Source organism: Cricetulus griseus, chromosome 3, assembly GCF_003668045.3.
Source record: "Cricetulus griseus strain 17A/GY chromosome 3, alternate assembly CriGri-PICRH-1.0, whole genome shotgun sequence".
Taxonomy (NCBI): Eukaryota; Metazoa; Chordata; class Mammalia; order Rodentia; family Cricetidae; genus Cricetulus; species Cricetulus griseus.
The window spans coordinates 183,771,260-183,791,059 of record NC_048596.1 but is presented as its reverse complement, the minus strand read 5'-3'; the positions used below and the strand labels follow the sequence as shown (position 1 = coordinate 183,791,059).

Below are 19,800 nucleotides of genomic sequence, written 5' to 3'. Positions count from 1 at the left end.
TAACAAGGTGCCTGAATAATGACACCCAAGGTTGTCCTCTGACCGCCACATGCATGTGTACACAAACACAAACACACAAAATAAAAGTTTAAAATAAGAAACAAAAAGGGCATAAACAAAAAAAAAGAAGAAGAAAATAAAGAAGTGTGGACATATAAACAATCTGAAGGGAAAAAAAAAATCACTCCTGGCCTAAAAACACATGAAATAGCAAAGTGCTTTGCCTGCTACCCACAAATCAACTTTTAAATGACTGTCAAAAAATCCACTGCACAGCAGTGCTAACTTTTTACATTGTTTAGATGAATGCAGTTCTTGGCTCTGGGACAGTTAGCAGGAGTGCAGTTCCCAGGCATGGCTGAGCATCCTCAGAGTAGCTGACTTTCCCTCTGAGAGCTTCAGGGTGGGGAGGTCCTCTGGAAGCAGGTACAGAATCCCTGTAGTGTTCTGAGTACCACCATTTGACCACACTGCAAAGGTGAGTGCTGTTTCCCCACTCTTTGCAAACCACACAGATTTTTAAAAATACCCTAAAGATAATTACTAAGTTTCAACACTTACTGCAGACACTGCAAAACACACATCATCGGACTAAAGCCTCACAACAAACTCAGGAAGTGGGGAATATACTATTATTCTAATTGTGACAGGAGGAAATAGGCTTGAAAAGAGAGATCACTAGCTGGGTATGGGAACACATACCTGCAATCCCAACTGCTAGAAGAAGCAGAGTTGCTGCAAGTTCAAGGCTGGCCTGGTCTACATGAGTTACTACTCCCCCCCCCCAAAAAAAAAAAAAAAAAAAGCCAGACAAAGCCACTCAGGCCTATAATCCCACCAACTTGAGAGGTTAAAATATGGATGGTCATATTGAGATCAAAAGTCTACCCTGGGGCTGGGCAGTGGTGACACAAGCCTTTGATCCCAGCACTCTGGAGGCAGAGGCAAGTGGATCTCTGTGAGTTCAAGGTCAGCCTGTTCTACAGAGCAAGTTCCAGGACAGCCTCCAAAGCTACAGAGAAACCATGTCTTGAAAAACCAAAAGAAAAAAAAGTCCACCCTGGGCTACTGAGTTCTAGGTCAGCCTGGGCCAGCCTCTGTGTGTGTGTGTGTGTGTGTGTGTGTGTGTGTGTGTGTGTGTGTAGGGGGGGAGCTATGAGCCAGAATGTGTCCCCAGCAGGCTGACTCCACCCCAGCTATATGCCATTCCTGGGCTTTGACACTTTTTTTGGATGGCAGTAAGACTGAACACATTCCATGATGGTAAGCCACCTGTATCGCCTATTCAGTTCACAACCTTTATATAAATCAATCCCAATTAATCTCACAATCCTCGCCTCTCTCCTCTCATTTTGGTTTTCTTTTGTTTGTTTCCTACATAGCATCTTGCTGTGTAGCCCAGACTGACTTGAACTTACCACGTAGCTGAAATGGTCTCTGCATTCTGAGTACTGAGAATACAGGCTATCTAGCACACAGCAGCCCCTATGACAGTCATTTGTCACCAACAAACTGGTAAAAACACACATTCATAAAGCCAACGCGTATCATATCCCATGGGCACCTATCCTACAGCATTAGTGACTCACAGCAGGAACTCCGGGGTGATCAGAAGAAGCACATCTAGACCCCTGTGCCTGAATCAGAAGATAACCAATACTCCTCACCCATAATGACAAGACTAACCTCCATGAGGTCCCCTCTATTAACAGTAAGGGACCTCATGGTCCTTCCCAAACCCCTCAGGGAGGTGACAAGTCCCATAAAGGTCTGCAGCTTGGCAAAGGTCATAGCCACCCCCAGGCTGTTTGAAGCAGTAACTATGCCAAACCCCAAAGCAACAGTAGGGAGGACATAAGAAAAAAACAAAGAAACATTGTGAGGTTAAGAGTCAAGCAACAGGGATGGGATTGAGAATAAAGGTTTATCACAAATTTAAGACTAAGTGCAACATGTACCACTTTACACCTATATCAAGGCTACGAGGCCACCTGGTGGTGAGATAGGAGCACTGCATACCTTAGCTTTAAAAATAGGGACAAGTTCAATAAGTAAGTTCAAGGCCTACACAGTGAGTTCCAGACCAGACCAGTCGGACTATGTAGTGAAACCCTGACTCAAAAAAGGGGGGCTGGATGGGCTGGAGAGATGGCTCAGTAGTTAAGAGGACTGACTGTTCTTCCAGAGGACCCAGGTTCAATTCCTAGCACCCACATGGCAGCTCACAACTATCTATAACTCCAATTCCAGGGGATTTGAACCTTCACACCAATGCATTTAAAATAAAGTTAAATAATTTTTTAAAAATAGCAACATTTAAAAAGGGGTAGGGGGCTGCAGAGATGGCTCTTGCAAAGGACCTGAATCCAGTCCCCAGCACCCATGTAGCAGCTCATAACCATCTGTATCTCTAATTCCTGGGAGCTGATGCTGTCTTCTAGTCTCCACAGGTACCAGACATGAATGTGGAAAACATACATATATACAGACAAACGCTCATACTCATAAAATAAAAATAAATCAATTTGCCTCCGTCTCTGGAGTTCTGGGATTATGGGCATGCACCACAACACCCAATTTATTCAGTAGGACTGACCCCAGGGCTTCATGCATGCTAGGCAAACTCTACCAACTGAGCTACATTTCCCAAGACACCCTGGCAAAAATCTGGGGCCCTGGGATTAATCTCTAAGTACTTTTAATGTAAGTTTTTGGTGTTAAACAATTACAACGTTGAAAGGAATAAAGTGGGAATGGACAGATTTGAGGAAGTTAGCAAGACATGGCTATAGATCAGGGAAGGGAGATTACCCAGTAAAGCACGAAGCAAGCAAAAAGCAGTTCACTCAGAGACGGCGAGGGCAAAGGCCCAGAGGCAGAGGCCTGCCATGTGAGTTCAGTGTAGAACCAAGAAGCCAGATGACTCAGGAAAGTAATACAGAAGGTAATAGAACACACATGAAAAAACAGTGGCCATCAGCTTTTACTCTGAAACGCAGGGTTCTTGGTGACTTACATTGTAACAGGACTACTGTCTGCTGTGTGACCACAGCCTCAAAGAAGGAAGACAAAGGACAGAATGCAAGAAGCGGGTCTGCAGACCTCAACCCAGAACAGAGTGCCATTGGCTAAGGATGGGCAAGACCGGGAGTGGGGAGAAGTGCTGAGCACCAGATGCCGGCTTCACTGCTAGGTTAATGCAGCTATGAGAAGAGAAAGTCTGGAGCACGGTTCCAGACACGGGCACTTTTCTGTGTCACTAATGGGATGGCAATCAGCTACTAGACACACAAGTCAGGAGTTCCAAGGAAGGTCTGGGGTGCAGACAGCAATCTGAGAGTGATATTTTACTGGAGGCATTTAAAGCCATGAGGCTAGATGGGACCACCTAGACCATTAATGTACAGAGGGGGAGCCCAAGACACAATCTCAGGTCATTCTAGCTCAAAGTTCCATTGTTTTTCCCTTTCCCATTATTTGCCTTCTTTTCCAAGAACTCTAGTTATAATGTGATAATCTTTTGAGAACAAATGCTTCAGGAGACCTGGTTCTCTAGACAGATGTGCCTCAAATACTTCATTCAGTGCCACTCACCTTTCAGGGTGAGCTGCGACTTCTCAAAAGGCAGGGCCACTCCTGCCCGGCTGGAGCTGGCAGATGCCATGTCATCACCATGGAACTGCGAGGGAAGCAGAGTGAGGGTAGAGAATGTTAGGCAATGGCTGAGAAGGAGACTAAAGAACTCAACCCAATGGACTGGACAAATGGCTCAGAGGTTAGGAACATTTGTGGCCCTTGCAGAGGACCCGGGTTCAATTCCCAGAGTCTACATGGTAATTCACAACCATGTATAATTCCAGTTCTAAGGGATCTGATGCCTTCTTCTCACCTCCAAGGCCACCAGGCATGAACACAGTTTGCAGACATACACACAGGCAAAATACTCATCCACATAAAATAACATATATAAATCTTAAAAAAGTAAAAAAGAGGGCTGGGCATTGATGGTGCACACCTTTAATCCCAGCACTCAGGAGGCAGAGGCAGGCAGGTCTCTGTGAGTTAGAGACCAGCCAGGTCTACAAGAGCTAGTTCCTGGACAGCCTCCAAAGCCACAGAGAAACCCTGTCTTGAAAAAACAAAAATAAATAAATAAATAAATAAATGAAAAACTCAACCCCAGGATGGCTATAGCGGCACATGCCTACAAGTGCTTATAAACTCAGCACTTGCAAGGTGGAGGCAGGAGGATCAGATCAAGGTCATTCTCAGCTATATACTGAATTCAAAGCCAGCCTAGTCTACATAGTGAGTCCCAGGACAGCCAGGGCTACATAATAGATCTCGTCTCCCAAAAGTATAAATAAATAACAAGCCAATAAATCCAGCTTTTTTATGGGTCTGTTGAACCTAAAGTTCTGATTGAACATTTCTCCAATGATCCCAAGCAGCTAATAAAGCCATGAAAAAAAAAATGTTTGATACCACCCATGAGGTGTCCCTGTCACTCCTGGGGGCTGGACATAGAAGTTCACTTGAAACACAACTTGTACTCAAAAGTAATTTTTAGAACATCATCATTTTTCATTTAGAAAATATTGGTTCTTTGAGCTGTATAGGTATTCTAAACCTTAACACACTTCATGATACAACATTAGAAAACACATGCACACACACACACACACACACACACACACACACACACACACACTTGTGAATGTCATTGGTGATCTCCTCAGACAGGTGTCCAAACAGCAGAAAGCTGTCAAGCCTGTTGTGGCAGAGTGGCCCAAAATCCTAATTTTCTTGTAAGAATGATTTTGTTCTGGCAACAAATTCTGTCAGTTGTTTTCCTTAGAGTTTCAGGTTTGCTTCATTCAGTTTGAAGAAAATGTCTGCCAATTTCTCAAATCTAGTAACTTCAATTTGTTTCTCAGTTGTTTTCTGAAGGAAAAATGGTTATGGGGGGGTGGGCGAGCAACAATTTAGCTCTAGTTTCTAGAACTGCTCAAGTGCTTGCTTGTCTTCAGCAGTTATTACAGCTCACCATGCAGCAGATACACACTTGAACAAAGAGAATATAAAAAGACTCACTCAAGAGTCAGATGGGTTGGCAAGATAGCTCAGCAGGTGTGACACACACAAGCCTGGAGACCTGAGTACAGTCTGTGAAACCCACACAGTAAGAGGAGAGAACCATCTTCACTGACCACTGACCTCCACATGAGCCATGGCATGTACACACACACACACACACACACACACACACACACACACACACACACACACACACACACGGACAATATTGATAATAAATAGGAGCTGGTGAGATGGCTCAGCTGTTAAGAGCATGTCCTGCTCTACTGAATTCAGTTCCCCGTAACTCACAACTGCCTACAACTTCAACTCCAGGGGATCCACACTTGTGACTTCTGCAGGCTTCTGCAGGCACCTGCACAAACATGCACAGACATGCACATACACATAAATGCAAACTTTTTAAGTATAAAAACATAGTGAATTTTTTAAATTTTATTTTTGGAGACAGGATTTGTCTATGTAGCTTTGGAGCCTGTCTTAGAATTTGCTCTGGAGACCAGGCTGGCCTCTAACTCACAGAGATCCACCTGCCTCTGCCACCCAGTGCTGGGATTAACAGTGTGCACCACCACAGTCAGCTCATTCAAGTATGCTGTGTTCCTTTCTACCAAGACTGTGTGGTGATGGAGAACATGAAGACAACAGCACTCTTGGCTGTACCACCAAGGGCTTGCTTGACTGGTGATCACAGTGAGACAGTGAGTGATGAACAAGTGTTGTTTTAGTTTTGATGATGCAGTCTCAGAGACGTCTGGATATCTGAGGATCACACTTGAAACTGCTGCTATAAAAGCAGTGTACAGGCTGAGAAGAGTGGTGCACAAATGAAATTCTAGAACTTGAAAGGCAGGAGGACTACTGTGAGTTCAAGGTCAGCTTGGGCTACACAGTAAGACTTAGCTTCAAAAACAAAACACTGTATGGGTTGCATGTGGTAGCACACACTTATAATTCTGCCAGCACTCCAGAGGCTGAGGCAAAAAGGTCAGAAGTTCAAGGCTAGCCAAGACTAAAAAATATAATTCTACCAGCACTCCAGAGGCTGAGGCAAAAAGGTCAGAAGTTCAAGGCTAGCCAAGACTAAAAAAAAAAAAAAAAAATCAACCCAGAGCTGTACTCATGACAGCAAAGTCCTCTATCCGAGCTACACCTCTGACCTTGGACTGGTCTTTACAGATATTCTGCCTCTTGTGGAAACCTCAAGAATGCTCCTTAGAGAAAAAAAAACAGTATAGTATTCTGCAGATCTATTCTACAAGATCCCAGGAGACCTTGTTACCAGCTACAAGGATGATTCTCAGTCCTTTCTGTTGTGTTCAACAAGAGAGGGACCCCAAGGCTTCAAGGAGCATAATGACACCCGAATGCAAGTACAAGAAGGTTTGTTTATTTCCAAGGAAAAACCAGCTAGCTGGGGCTTCATTCTGTCGAGAGAGATGAAGCCCGGAACCACAAATGCAAGGTATTTTTAAAGAGCAAAAGGGGAAGTCAAAAAAAGGGGAAGGGGGACATGAGACCCATGATCTCATGTCTCAAAGTTCCAAGCAAAGTTACAAAGTTATACAAGATTATACAAAGTTATACAAGGTATCACAAGATAATAGGTATTAAGCAAAGAAGCTATAACTGTCATTTGTTTTAGGTGGGGGCTGATTAACTGGTCCTGTGATCTGGGGGATTTATGACTGGCAGATTTTTTTTTTTTTTGCTTAGTTAGGGTATTTTTAATTTCTTTAGGGTCTTTTTTTATGCAAACAGCAAGAGGCTTTATTGCAGTTGTTTAACAAGCTAACCCCACGTTAGCTTGGACCTTTCATCCATCCACCATGGCAGATGGCTAGAAAAGATATTTAATTTCTTTATTACACCTTCCACATGTCTGTGCAGACAGCACCAAACACAACTGAGTGCTCTCATCTCTGAAATGATAGCTTCTAGAACCCCACAACTTTCTTTGGGTTTTCTGCCTTTTCAAATTGTGATGTGTTTCCAAATGGGATGCTACACCACCCTTGAAAGATGGGAATCCAGTTCACATGCACAATTCCTTAACAGGGTGAGGGGAGCGGGAGGGAGGAGGGAAGAGGTGAGGAGAGAAAGAAAGAAAGAAGGACATGCAGTCTAAGTACAGTACAATGCCCTTGGTGAACACTTGAACTTACACAGAACTGTGTCACAGGAGACACACAAGTGTAAGGAAACATGACAGCACAGAAAGGAAGGGGCCACCTGAGGCCAAAACAGAAGTTCCCTCTTTACAGGACAAAAGGCAGGGAGCAGGGAAATTAGGAAAAGGAGACCGAGAAACTTTAACTGTATGTGCAACATTTTATCTTTGTTTTTTGAGACAAGGTTTCTCTGTATAGCTTTGGAGGCTGTCCTGGCACTCACTCAGTAGACGAGGTTGGTCTCAAACTCACAGAGATCTGCCTACCTCTGCCTCCGGAGTGTGTTTTTTTAAGACTATTATGTATACAATGTTCTGTCTGCATGTATGCCCGCAGGCCAGAAGAGGGCACCAGATCTCATTATATATGGTTGTGAGCCACCATGTGGTTGCTGGGAATTAAACTCAGGACCTCTGGAAGAACAGTCAGTGCTCTTAACCACTAAGCCATCTCTCCCATTTTACCTTTTAATATATGTATAGATAACATATATTAGATGTTTATATGTAGCAGCAGTTTGCCTGTGTGTATATATGTACACCATGTGCTTGCCTGGTGCCCATGGAGGCCAGAAGGCTTCCAATTCGCTGGAACTGGAGTTATGGGTAGTTGTGAATCATGTGGATGCTGGAAACTGAACCTGGGTCATCTGGAGAAGCAACCAGTGCTCTTAACCACTGAGTCCTCTCTCCATCCCCCAAATTTATCTGGGTCTCTAAACCATTTTGTAAGCTTGACCTTTTTTCTAAGTGAACAATTTTCAGGAGGAAATGGCAGTACACTGAATCATTATAAATCAGGCCCTGGGGTCAGTGCTCTAACAAGACTAAGGCACTAAAAGTTGGAAACCACTATTTATAGACTTTAAAAACAAAAGACTGGGGTTGGAGAGATGGCTCAGAGGTTAAGAGCACTGACTGCTCTTCCAGAGGTCCTGAGTTCAATTCCCAGCAACCACATGGTAGCTCACAACCATCTGTTATGAGATCTGGTGCCCTTGTGTGCATATATACATGGAAGCAGAATGTTGTATACATAATAAATAAATAAATAAAATCTTTAAAAAAAAAGATTTTTTAAAAATCTAGATGTCTTTTGGGGTTCTCTCTTCCCTAAGGCAACTGAAGTAAAGGTAGCTTTAGAACCAGCTTGTTCTCTGGAGCTTTAGACTTTGGTCCAAACTTCTAGACAATGAAACTTGGAGAAGCCACATGACTTTGTTGAGGAGAAAAACTAAGTATCTTGAGTTACAACTAACAGCCCCAAAACAAAACCAAGGACAAATGCTAAAGAAAACTCAGAAAGAAGAAAGCCAGCTGAGAACGGAGGAGAAATTAGGGCCCCAAACTCTATAACGCCTTCTCTCTTCAGTCATGCATAATTACAGTCTGCCATTTATGAACACTGATCTGTTATTATGTGAGTTTTGTCTGTAGTTCCAGATCCAATTAGCCAGGTACCACCTGACCATTACAAGGTAAGCTATGCAAACTGTAAAACCTGTCCAATGTGCATATAAAGAAAAATAACCACAACCAGGAAGTGAAGATAAACATCAGTCTGCTGAGTGTGTTGGTTCACATCAGTAAACCTACCACACAGGAGGCTGAGATAGATGCCAGAGATTGGGGCTAGTCTAGGCTATACCAAAAGACTCTGTGCAAAATAAATAAGAGGCATTGACCCCCCAAGTACTTACAACCTACTGGCTTTTATCTCAGGGTCTCACTATCAACATATTATCTAAATGAGTACTGTGTTGGGTTCATTTCCCCAATGCACACTACAGGAAGTTTGGAAAACTTGAACACAGAATGTGTTCAACTTCTGATTCAGAAACAGAGAGAGATGACTAACAACTCTTGCCAACTAGTAATGAGGAAGTGTTTATATACAAGCAGAAAGACAGCCAGAGAAGGGAGAGGAAAGGAGAAGGAGGGACGAGAGAAGAAGACAGATGGGGATGGGACTGATGTTTAAAATATAACTGAGGGCTGGGTATGCCAAGAGCTTCACCTGTGATGACAGTAATGGGCGGTGAAGGGTGGGAAAGACACTAAAACTTCTTTCCTTTACTAATCTGGGCAGATTTACCCAATTTCTAAGCAAATACATAAGAAGGCATTTTATCTCCTCACAAGTCTTGACAGGCATTTTTTGTTTTGTTTAAGATCTTTTTTTACTTGTGTGTGGAGGCACAAACCTGTGTGTATGCACAGACATCAGAAAAGAAAGGCAGTGCCCCTCTATCACTCTCCACTCAACTCCTCTGAGGCAAGGTCTCTTCTTGAACCTGGGGCTTGAGTTTTAGTGACTAAGCTGGAAACCAGCAGCATGAAGTAATCCTCCTGTCTCAGCCCTCCACCAGGCAGGGCTCAAGCATGCCAGGGATACTCAGCTAGTTACCTAGGTGCTGGGATCCAAACTTCAGTCCTCCCAATTTCATACAAGTGCATGTAACTGCTAAGCTGTCTCTCTCTAGCTCCATATTTTGTTTTTGTTTTTTGTTTGTTTGTTTGTTTTTCGAGACAGGGTTTCTCTGTGTAGCTTTGGAGCCTATCCTGGCACTCTGGAGACCAGGCTGGCCTCGAACTCACAGGGATCCGCCTGCCTCTACCTCCCGAGTGCTGGGATTAAAGGCGTGTGCCATCAACACCCAGCCCATATTTTGTTTTTTAAGGCATGATCTGTAGGGGAAAGGTTAACCACGCCCTCTTAGGGGCTGGCACAGGTGACGCAGACCACGTACACTAGGGCATGGTCAGTGATGTAGCAAGAGCTTAACTATGAGGGTCGCACACAGGTGGCTCTCTCTGTTCCATGGTTCGCCTGGTTGTAGGGGACTGACTCCATCACGTGAATATTCTCCTATTAAACATCTATTCATCAAACTTGCTCTGACTCTTTTGCAGTATGCATTAACTGTGCCCCACTATATTTTGATGTCAGTAACACACAGAGACTTATATTAGGTACAAAGGCTGCTTGGCCAAAGACCAGGATTTCTATCTGCTAGCTCAGTCTTAATTATCAGCCATAATCATAAGACTTATCTTATGGAGGACGCAGGCAGAATGTGTCCTGTCTTCCTGGAGGTCACATGATGACTGCAGAGCAGAAAGCAAGAGGAAGAGCAAGAGAAAAAGGACAACTTCCTGTTTGTCCCTGCTTATATGAGTCTGCCTGCTGTGTCACTTCCTGCCTGTATCACAAGGCTTTCTTTTTACTACATTTCCCAGAATCCTCCTTGACTCCTAGTCCTGCCTAACTTGCTCCCCTATTGGCCAACAGTACTTTATTCAACAACCAATAAGATAAACACATACAGAAGGACACTCCCCATCAGTGATCTCCTATAGCCCAGGCTGGTCTTGAACTCACCATGTAGCAAGGTCAGCCTTGAAATCTTGATCCTCATCCCTCTGCCTCCCAAGTACTGGGCCTTGAAAGTACTTTTAAAATAAAAGACTGAATCAGGGTGTGATGGCACAGGCCTTTAATCCCAGCACTTGGGAGGCAGAAGCAGGCAAATCTCTGAATTTGAGGCCAGCATGGTCTATAGGACAGCCAGGGATACATAGAGAAACCCTGCCTCAATAGCAAACAAACAAAACAATAAAAGACTGATTTTTTTTGGGGGGGGAGCGGGTTTCAAGACAGGGTTTCTCTGTATTGCTTTGGAGGTTGTCGTAGAACTCACTTTGTAGGCCAGCTGACCTTCAACTCACAGAGATCCTCCTACCTCTGCCTCCCAAGTGCTGGGATTAAAGGCGTGTACCACCAACACCCTGCTTGACTGAAAATTCTTTTAAAAATTAAAAAGAAAAGACTCTATGGAGAACAGTTGCTGTCCAGAGTCCCCTGTCTACCCAACTAGACATGCAGAGGCCTCTCCTTGAACCCTTCTTGACTGCTTCCCAACAGACTGAAAGGATCTGAAGATTCCAGGCAGACCCCAGAGAGGGTAGCCACCAGATATCTCATTATGGAGGAACAACGGAGAGAAAAAACAGTACGTGAGAAGCCTCAAATCCTCTCTACTCAGGTCACTTTCTTCACTGGGGAACTGGAAGACCAGCTGTTGGCACTTCACACTACAAGTAATGCTGGGGATATAGAACTCAGCCTAGCAAGTGAAAGGCCCTGGGTTCAGACTCCAGTACAGAAAACACTTCCTGCTTCCAGATGGAAACAACAGGGGAAGTTCAATGACCCTTGGTGGCACAGCAAGGTAGAATGTAGGGTTGGCTACTAGAATCCCATCCTTTCCATTATCTTTTCTTGCAGAGCTGGGCATCAAACCCAGGGCCTCAGGCTTACTGATCAATATATAAATACCCTGTCTCGAAAGAAAAAAAAAATTCCCTTTAGTCAAGATTGATTTCAAACTCACTATGTAACCATCATCCTGCCTCCACGCCCTGGGTGCTAGGGATAACAGACACAAACACCAAACCTGGTTTGTGAGAAGCTGGAGACGGGGCCCAGCACTTCCTCTGAACAGGGTAAGTACTCTACCCTTAAGCTACACTGCTCACCCCAAAGTCATCCTTTCAAGGCAAATACTTGCACTGGTTGTTATTAGATTCAGAGTTGAGCTGAAATCACCACCATCCAATTCCAGACCATTTCATTAGCCCCAAATAAACCCTATTCTGTCCACAATCAGCCTTCCCTCCCTCCCCCCCAGCCCTGACAAACACCAATCTATTTTTGTCACAGTGGATTTGCCTACTCCAGACAATTCATACAAATGCAATCATATGACCTTCGTGTGGCATCTTGTGACTGTTTTCTTTCATAGAATGTTTTCAGGTCACTGTAACATGTATCTTTCTTTTTGTGGCCAAATGTTGCTCCATTGTATGGTTATACATTTTACTTATTCACCTGGGTTGATTGTTTGATTCACTGGTTTTTTGTTTGTTTGTTTCTTGTTGGTTTGTTGTTGGTTTTTTTGGGTTTTTTTTTTGTTTTTTGTCTTTTTGAGACAGGGTTTCTCTGTGGCTTTGGAGGCTGTCCTGGAACTAGCTCTTGTAGACCAGGCTAGTCTCGAACTCACAGAGATCCACCTGCCTCTGTCTCCCAAGTGCTGGGAATAAAGGCATGCGCCACCATTGCCCGGCTTTTTTCTTCTTGTTTGACTAGGGTTCTTAGTATCTATTTATTCGTTTTTTTTATTTACTTGTATGTAAATGTGTGTGCCTACATGAGTTCTTACTGCACCAAGTGTATGTAAGTACCCATGGAAAACAGAGGGTGTTGGATGCCCTGGAATTGGAGTTGCATGCACTTTTGAGTCACCATGAGGTAACAGAACTTGGGTCCTCTGGACCGGCAAGGGTTCTTAACCAGTGAGCCATCTCTCCAGTCCTGCTTATTGTCTTTCTCAGTGCTCAGGATGTTAGGACCTCAGGCCTGACCCACACTAAGCAGGCACTGCACCTCTAAGCAGCACTGGGATATGCTGTCAGCCTTCATTCACCACTCTACTCTACCTTTTGTTTTCTAACCAGGCTTCTAGCCCAGAATATCCTCAGACTCTTAATGGAGTTGGGGATGGCCTTGAGCTCCTGATCCTCCCACCTCTAGGAGAAGGTTCTGGCTTATTCTTGGCTACATATTGTAATGAGGTCCAGGTCAACCTGGGCTAATGAGAGAGAGAGAGAGAGAGAGAGAGAGAGAGAGAGAGAGAGAGAGAGAGAGAGAGCACAGAGCTTTAAGCTCAGCACTCGGGAGGTAGGAACAGAAGGATCAAGATTTCAAGGCCAGTCTCAGTTACACAGTAAATTTGAGGCCAGCCTAGGCAACATGAGACCCTGCCTCAAAAAAATAAAAAGAGAAGACTCCTTTAATCCCCTTTAATCCCAGCACTAGGGAAGCAGAGGTAGGTAGATCTCTGTCAGTTCAAGGTTAGCCTGGTTTACAAACAGAGTTCTGGGCCAGCCACCTTGTCTCAAAAAGAGAAGAGAAAGAAAAGAGGGAGGGGGTTAGGGTAGTAGCTCAATGGTAGAGCTCTTGCCTGGCACACATGAAGCTCTAGGTTCAATACCCTGCACTTCCCAAAAAAAAAAAAAAAAAAAAAACACAGACACATGAAGAAGAAGATGAAGGAGTGGGGAGGAGGAAGAGAAAGAGGAGGAAGTGGAGGAGGAGGAGGACAGAGCCAGCCTCCTGGCCTATTAGCACAGGCCTATAAACTCAAGGTGAGGCAGGAGAATCACAAGTTGAGGGTTAGCCTATGCTACAACAGTTGAATTCAAAGCAGCCTGAGTAGCTGACTGAGATCATTTAAAAAAATAAAAAAAAAAAAAGAGTTGTAGCAGTAGCACTGGGGCTGTAGCTCAGACATACTGTGCTTACCTGATATGCACAAAGCCCTAGGTTCAATTCCTAGCACCCTGAACAAGAGAGAAACAGGCAGGGCTTATCTATAAGTAAAGACCAACCCTGTTCCTCTTCTGAAAGATGTGAAAGAGAGGAGTCTGTCCAAAGATCTCCCCTTCCCTCGACACCCTCAAGCTTGTCCAGGTCTTCCCAATACACACTTCTTTCTTGGCCTCTTTCCACCATGCAGAACTGAATTGCCTTCCATTTGCCAAAGGCCCAAATAGAAAAGCAATCAAACTTAGAAAACTTTGCCAAATAGCATGTAAAAATTAGAGAGGAGCTTTCTGCTGGAAAGAGGCTACCAGCACCAACTGCCTCCACTATGCAGTCCAAGTTCAACCCTAAGGAGATCAAAGGTATACCTATGGTACACTGGAGATAAGATCAGCACCATATTCACCCAAAATCAGTGCCCTGGATCTGTCTCCAAGAATATGTAGGTGATGATATTGCCAAGGCAACTGGAGATTGGAAAATCTAGATGATGGTGAAAAAGTGATCACTCAGAGCAGACAAGCTAGACCAAGGTTGCACCTTCTGCTTCTGCCCTGATCTCAAAGCCCTCAATGAGCCATCAGGAAACAGACGAACATTAAATACGTGGAAATATCACTCTTGATGTGATTGTCAATACCAACACCCCGCAGATCCAGTGGCAATCTTTAGCCAGAGAACTTTGTGGAACTATTAAGGAGATCCTAGGTACTATACACACAGCCTGTGGGCTGCCACATGGATGGCCGTTGTTCTCATGACATCATAGATGAAGTCAGCAGCCGTGTAGAGGAATGCCCAGCTAGATAGGAAGCAACAAAAGGCTGGGTGTGGTGGAGCAGGCCTTTAAATCCAGGGCAAGGGAGGCAGAGGCAGGCAGATCTCTGGGTTGAAGACCAGCTTGGTCTACAGAGAGAGTTCCAGGACAGCCAGGGCTACACAGAGAAACACTGTCTCAGAAAGGAAGAAAAAAAAGAAAAAAGAAGCAAGCAAATATTTCAATAGATCATCTGACCAAAAAAAAAAAAAAATCATGGAAGGAAAACTATCAGCTAATAATAACAAAGATGGCAAACAAGATCTCAGGATAAACATGACTGACAAGGCATGAATGACCAAAGAAAGAGGCCCGTCCTGAGTCAAGAGAATTGGCATTGCCCAGCAGTTATAACCACTCAAGTCACTGTTTGCAAGCTGAGGGCAGTGCCGAGAACAGGGAGCTCAGAACCTTCTAAACAGATTCCAGCCGGACTCTAAGGGAATAAGGTCTTGGAGACTTCAGGGTCCATCAGCCCTAAGTTATGCAGGTTCTCAAAAACTCACTTGGGCCAGGCTGCTCAGATGGCTCAGCAGGAAAAGGTGTTCTCTGCCAACACTGAGAATCTGAACTCCATCCCATATGGTAGAAGAATGACTCTTGAAAGTTGTCGTCTGATCACACACACATGTGCCTCAACAGGCAGGTACATACAATAAATAAACAAATGTACTTTTTTAAAGCAACGGCTCACTGATCTGATCACAATTTGAGTTGGTGTTCATGAATTCACTATCTTATTGAGGAAAACTTCAGATCCCAAGACCAAGATTACTTACCGTCCTGCCTGCCTTTTCATTTTACAGCCTTGAAGGCCCCTAAATTGATTGCCAACACAGAAAGTCAGAAACTCCTGAGATTAGCACTTTAGCCGATCTCAGCTTTACTACAAGGGAGCAGTTGGGAAAACAGCCTTCTCAACTATGGAAAAGAAACTCATAAGCTTGTTGGTTTTTGTTTTACATGCATTAGTGTTTGGCCTGCACAAGGGTGTCAGGGGCCCTGGAACTGGAGTTAAACAATTGTGAGCTGCCATGTGGATGCTAGGAATTGAACCCAGGTCTTCTGGAAGAACAGCCAGTACTGTTAACCACTGAGCCATCTCTCCAGCCCCCAGCTTATTGTTTTTATTATTTTTTGGTGGGGGGGGGCTTTGAGATAGGGTTTCTCTGTATAGCTTTGGAGCCTATCCTGACACTCGATCTGTAGACCCAGGCTAGCCTCAAACTCACAGAGATCTGCCTGCCTCAGCCTCCCGAGTGCTGGGATTAAAGGCGTGCGACACCAACGCCTGGCTCAGCTTATTGTTTTTAAAAGGGCCTTTAACCCCAGCCTGACCACCCTACAGTCTCCCCCTATTTTTTTGCTTCCTGAGATAGGGTCTTACCTTGATTCCAAAGGATAACCCTGACCGAACTTCTAATCCTTCTCCAGTCTCTGCCTCAAGAACACTGGGATTACAGATGTGTGCCACCTGGTGTTTAAGCAGTGCTGGGGATCAAACTCCAGGCTTTATGCACAGTAGGCACATACTCTACCAACCGGGCCCCATCTCCAGTTCTTGTCCCCCATTTAAGGACAACTCCCTTTCTTCTTGTCCATACCCAAACTCTGGAGCCACCTTTGACTGCTCTCATCCTCTCACATTCCACACCCTCATCAACTCATCCACAAATCCCACTGGCTGAGCTTCAAATTCTATCCCAATGCATTTTTCACTGAGTGTGACAAGACCCTCCTCATCCATCTTTTTACTTCTACCCTGGGCTCCCTTTCCCCTCCACATAACGGTCCCAGTGGACCTGCCAAAGGCAGGATAGACTGTATCCACTCCTCGGCTCAAATGCTCCACTCATCCCATGAAAACCAACATCCACACAAAGGCCTGCAAGGCCTTCCCTGCTCTGTCCTGCCCAATGTTTCCTCCCACACCTAACACCCTTCTGAACTCATTCTCTCCACCCCTGGCTTACTGACCCCCCCTCTCCAGCCATTGTGTTCCTGGCTGGTCCCCAAACCTGCCAAAGGTTTCTCCTTCCAGGCATCTATCTTGTTATCCCTTCGCCTGTACCACTCTACCCTCACTCGACCCATGCCTTCTCCTCTTCGGGATCTTTATACAGGAACCGGCATACCTATAATCCTGGCACCTGAGAAGCTAAGGTAGAAGGGGGTGTCAGTTGGAGGCTGGCCTGAGCTACAATATGAGTTCCAGAAAGCTTGAGCACTGAGCAAGTGTGAGACCTGCCTCCCAAACTCCAAAAAGGAATGCTAAGATTATAGGCATGAGTCACTGTTCTCTACTGAAACTCATTTAATTACATTGTATTTAACATAATAAGCATAAAATATTACCATTTAAAGTATGTATTTATAGATTACATTTATATGATTTTACTAGAATATAAAAACATCAGTGTAAGCCAGGCAGTGGCGGCACACGCCTTTAATCCCAGCACTCAGGAGACAGAGGCAGGTGGCTCTCTGTAAGTTTGAGGCCAGGCTGGTCTACAGAGTGAGTTCCAGGGTAGCAAGAGCTAAACAGAGAAAAAGTGGCTCAGGAAAACAAAACAAAACAACTCAGTGCAACATTTCCGTTTTCACACTGAATCTTCAAATTCTGATATATTTGACATTCACAGGCTATCCCAGGGTTCAATAGTTCTATGTGGCCAGGGACCTCCAACTGAATGACCAAACTCCAGAACAATGCCTGTAATAAAGGAGTGTGCGAATATCCACTGACGGAAGAATATTTTCCTGGGAAAAGACAATGGTGACATAGCTATGGTTTGAATGTATTCCCCAAAGTGTACATGGTAGAAATTCTACTCCCAGTGCAACAGGGTTGGGGAGAGGAACCTTTAAGAACTGGGTCATGAGAGGACTAATGCTGACAAGACACATGACAGGACACGACAGGATCTGTGACAAAGATTCTTAGTCCTGTGCATGTGCTTTCCTACCTCCTACCATGGAATGACCTAGCAACAAGGCCCTCCAAAAACGGCCTCTCCTTCTGACTTCTCTCAGCATCAATCCCAAGACAAGCTTCTACAGTCTATAAATTAGCCTGCTGTGGTAGTCTGTTACAGCACCACAAAATGGACTGAGACAGTATAGAAGTATAGTGCAGGAAGGGTTTTCTCAAAGTCAGTTACGCTGTACATTCACAATGTTTTCTCTGACCCTATTCTATTTTTTCTACATGTCTTTTCTTCCTTTCTTGTAACTCAAGCTGTACCTGAATGTTTGAACTTACCAGCAATCCTCTTGCTTCTGCCTCCCAGTGCTTGGATTACAAGTATATGCCACTTATATGCATCCTAATAGCATACTTTTTATATTCGAAAACTATTTTAAATGAAACTTCTTATTGTTTCTATGAATAAAAACTAATAGGTCTAGGAATAAAAAAATTAACATAAAAACCCTATGTGGAAAGCTGGCTCATCAGGTAAAGGTGTTTGCCACCAAGCCTGACAACTGCAGCTTGATTTCCAGGACCCCTACGGTGGAAAGGGAGAACCAACCCCTTCATTTATTTTTCTAGGTCTGGAATCTAAAATCAGGACTTCAGTAAGTCTCAGTTTCTTCACCCATAGAATGAGAGTAATGCACCTTTCACAGACCATGAGATTCATTTCCCAGGCACAATGGTAAATGAATGCTGCAACGCCAGCTCTTGGAAGGTAGAGACAAGAGAATCAACCAATCATAAGTTCCTTAGCAACATAGCCAGATTGAAGTCAGCCTGGGCTACAACCTACCTTGTATCAAAAAGCCAAAAGCCACAGTGAGACCCTGTCTCAAAAAAGGAAAGGCTGAGCATAGTTTTGATTTAAATTTATTTTAATTTAACACAACTTTAATTCCAGCACTTGGGAGGCAGAGGCAGGTGGATCTTTGTGAGCTCTAGACCAGTCAGGACTACATAATAAAAATTTGTCTTAAATAAGGAAAGAAATAACCAAATATAAGAATAAATGAGAACCTGGTGTAAGTTTTTTGCAAGTGGGAAAGTAGTCATTAAATGAAAGACAGACCTGGTAGTGCAGTCCTGTAATTCCAGCTAACTCAAGAGACAGAGGCAGGAGGAGCACAAGTTCAAGGCTTTCCTGAGCTACAGGAGTTTGAGGCCACCCAGGGAAACTTACTGAGAGTCTGTCTCAAAAGAAAAAGAAAAAAACTTACAAAAAGAAGGGCTACAGCCAGGCATTGGTGGTGCACGTCTTTAATCCCAGCACTCGGGAGGCAGAGGCAGGCGGATCTCTGTGAGTTTGAGGCCAGCCTGGTCTCCGGAGCAAGTGCTAGGATGGGCTCCAAAGCTACACAGGAGTGGGGGAGAGGGGAAGGGCTACAGCTCCAACTCAGTGGTAAGGTGTAAAGTTCAATGACAAAAAAAAAAAAAAAAAAAAAAAAAAAAAAAAAAAAAAAAAAAAACAGTGAAAGAGAACGACAAGCCAATCCAAGCCTTTGGCCTCAGGCTCCTTGGTTTCCTAGGGACCAATAACACAGAACAAAACTAGCTTCACTGACCAGAAAAAGGACAGGAAACTTAAGTTCAAACCCCTTCTTCACCACATACAGCAGTGTGACCTTTAAAAACTCCCTTATTTCTCAAACACTGACCAAGTACTCACAACATACCAGGCATGAGGCTAGTAGCCAAGGAAGCCACATAAAATAGGATCACTGCCCTTGAATGATTTACAGTCTAGCAGGAAGATGAGTAAACAAGTCAAGTTGGGGCTAGAGAGATAGATCAACAGTTAAAGAGTATTTAGTGCTCTTCCACAGGACCAAAGTTTAGTTCCCAGAATGACAGGCCAGAGGCTTGGGGCTGGAGAGACAGCTCAGTGATTAAGAGCACTGGCTGCTCTTCCAGAGGGCCCAAATTCAATTCCCAGCACCCACATGGCAACTCACAACTGTCTGTAACTTCAGCTCCAGAGGATCCAACAGCCTCACATAGACATGAATGCAGACAAAATAAAATCTTTTTAAAAAGAAAGAAAGCGCAGAGGCTCACAACCACCTGTATCTCTGGCTTCAAGGGACCCAATGCTTTCTTCTGGCCTCTGTGGACACCCACACCCTACATATGACATACATACACAGACACGAACACACACACACATAATAAATAAAAATAAATATTTTTAAAGTCAACCCTCTTAGCTGTTTGTTCTCTGTGAAGTGGGGATTGATTTCTCATGACAGCTACAAAAATTAACTTTTGAATGTTTGTCATATACCCCAAAGTCTTCCACTCCTAATGTATTAATGCAAAGTTTTTGGTTTTTTTTTTTGCCCTAGTGACCTGTGATC

General features: G+C 44.1%; 1 protein-coding gene across 1 annotated transcript in view; it reads right to left on the bottom strand.

The window, feature by feature from the left end:
* Positions 1 to 19,800, bottom strand: part of Wwp2 (WW domain containing E3 ubiquitin protein ligase 2) — a 119,938-nt gene that overhangs the window by 98,897 nt on the left and 1,241 nt on the right. Inside the window, exon 2 of the mRNA XM_027405952.2 lies at positions 3,595 to 3,679. Within this exon, the coding sequence (XP_027261753.1) occupies positions 3,595 to 3,664 (70 nt within the window). The 5' untranslated portion in view covers positions 3,665 to 3,679. The remainder of the gene's footprint in view (positions 1 to 3,594; positions 3,680 to 19,800) is intronic.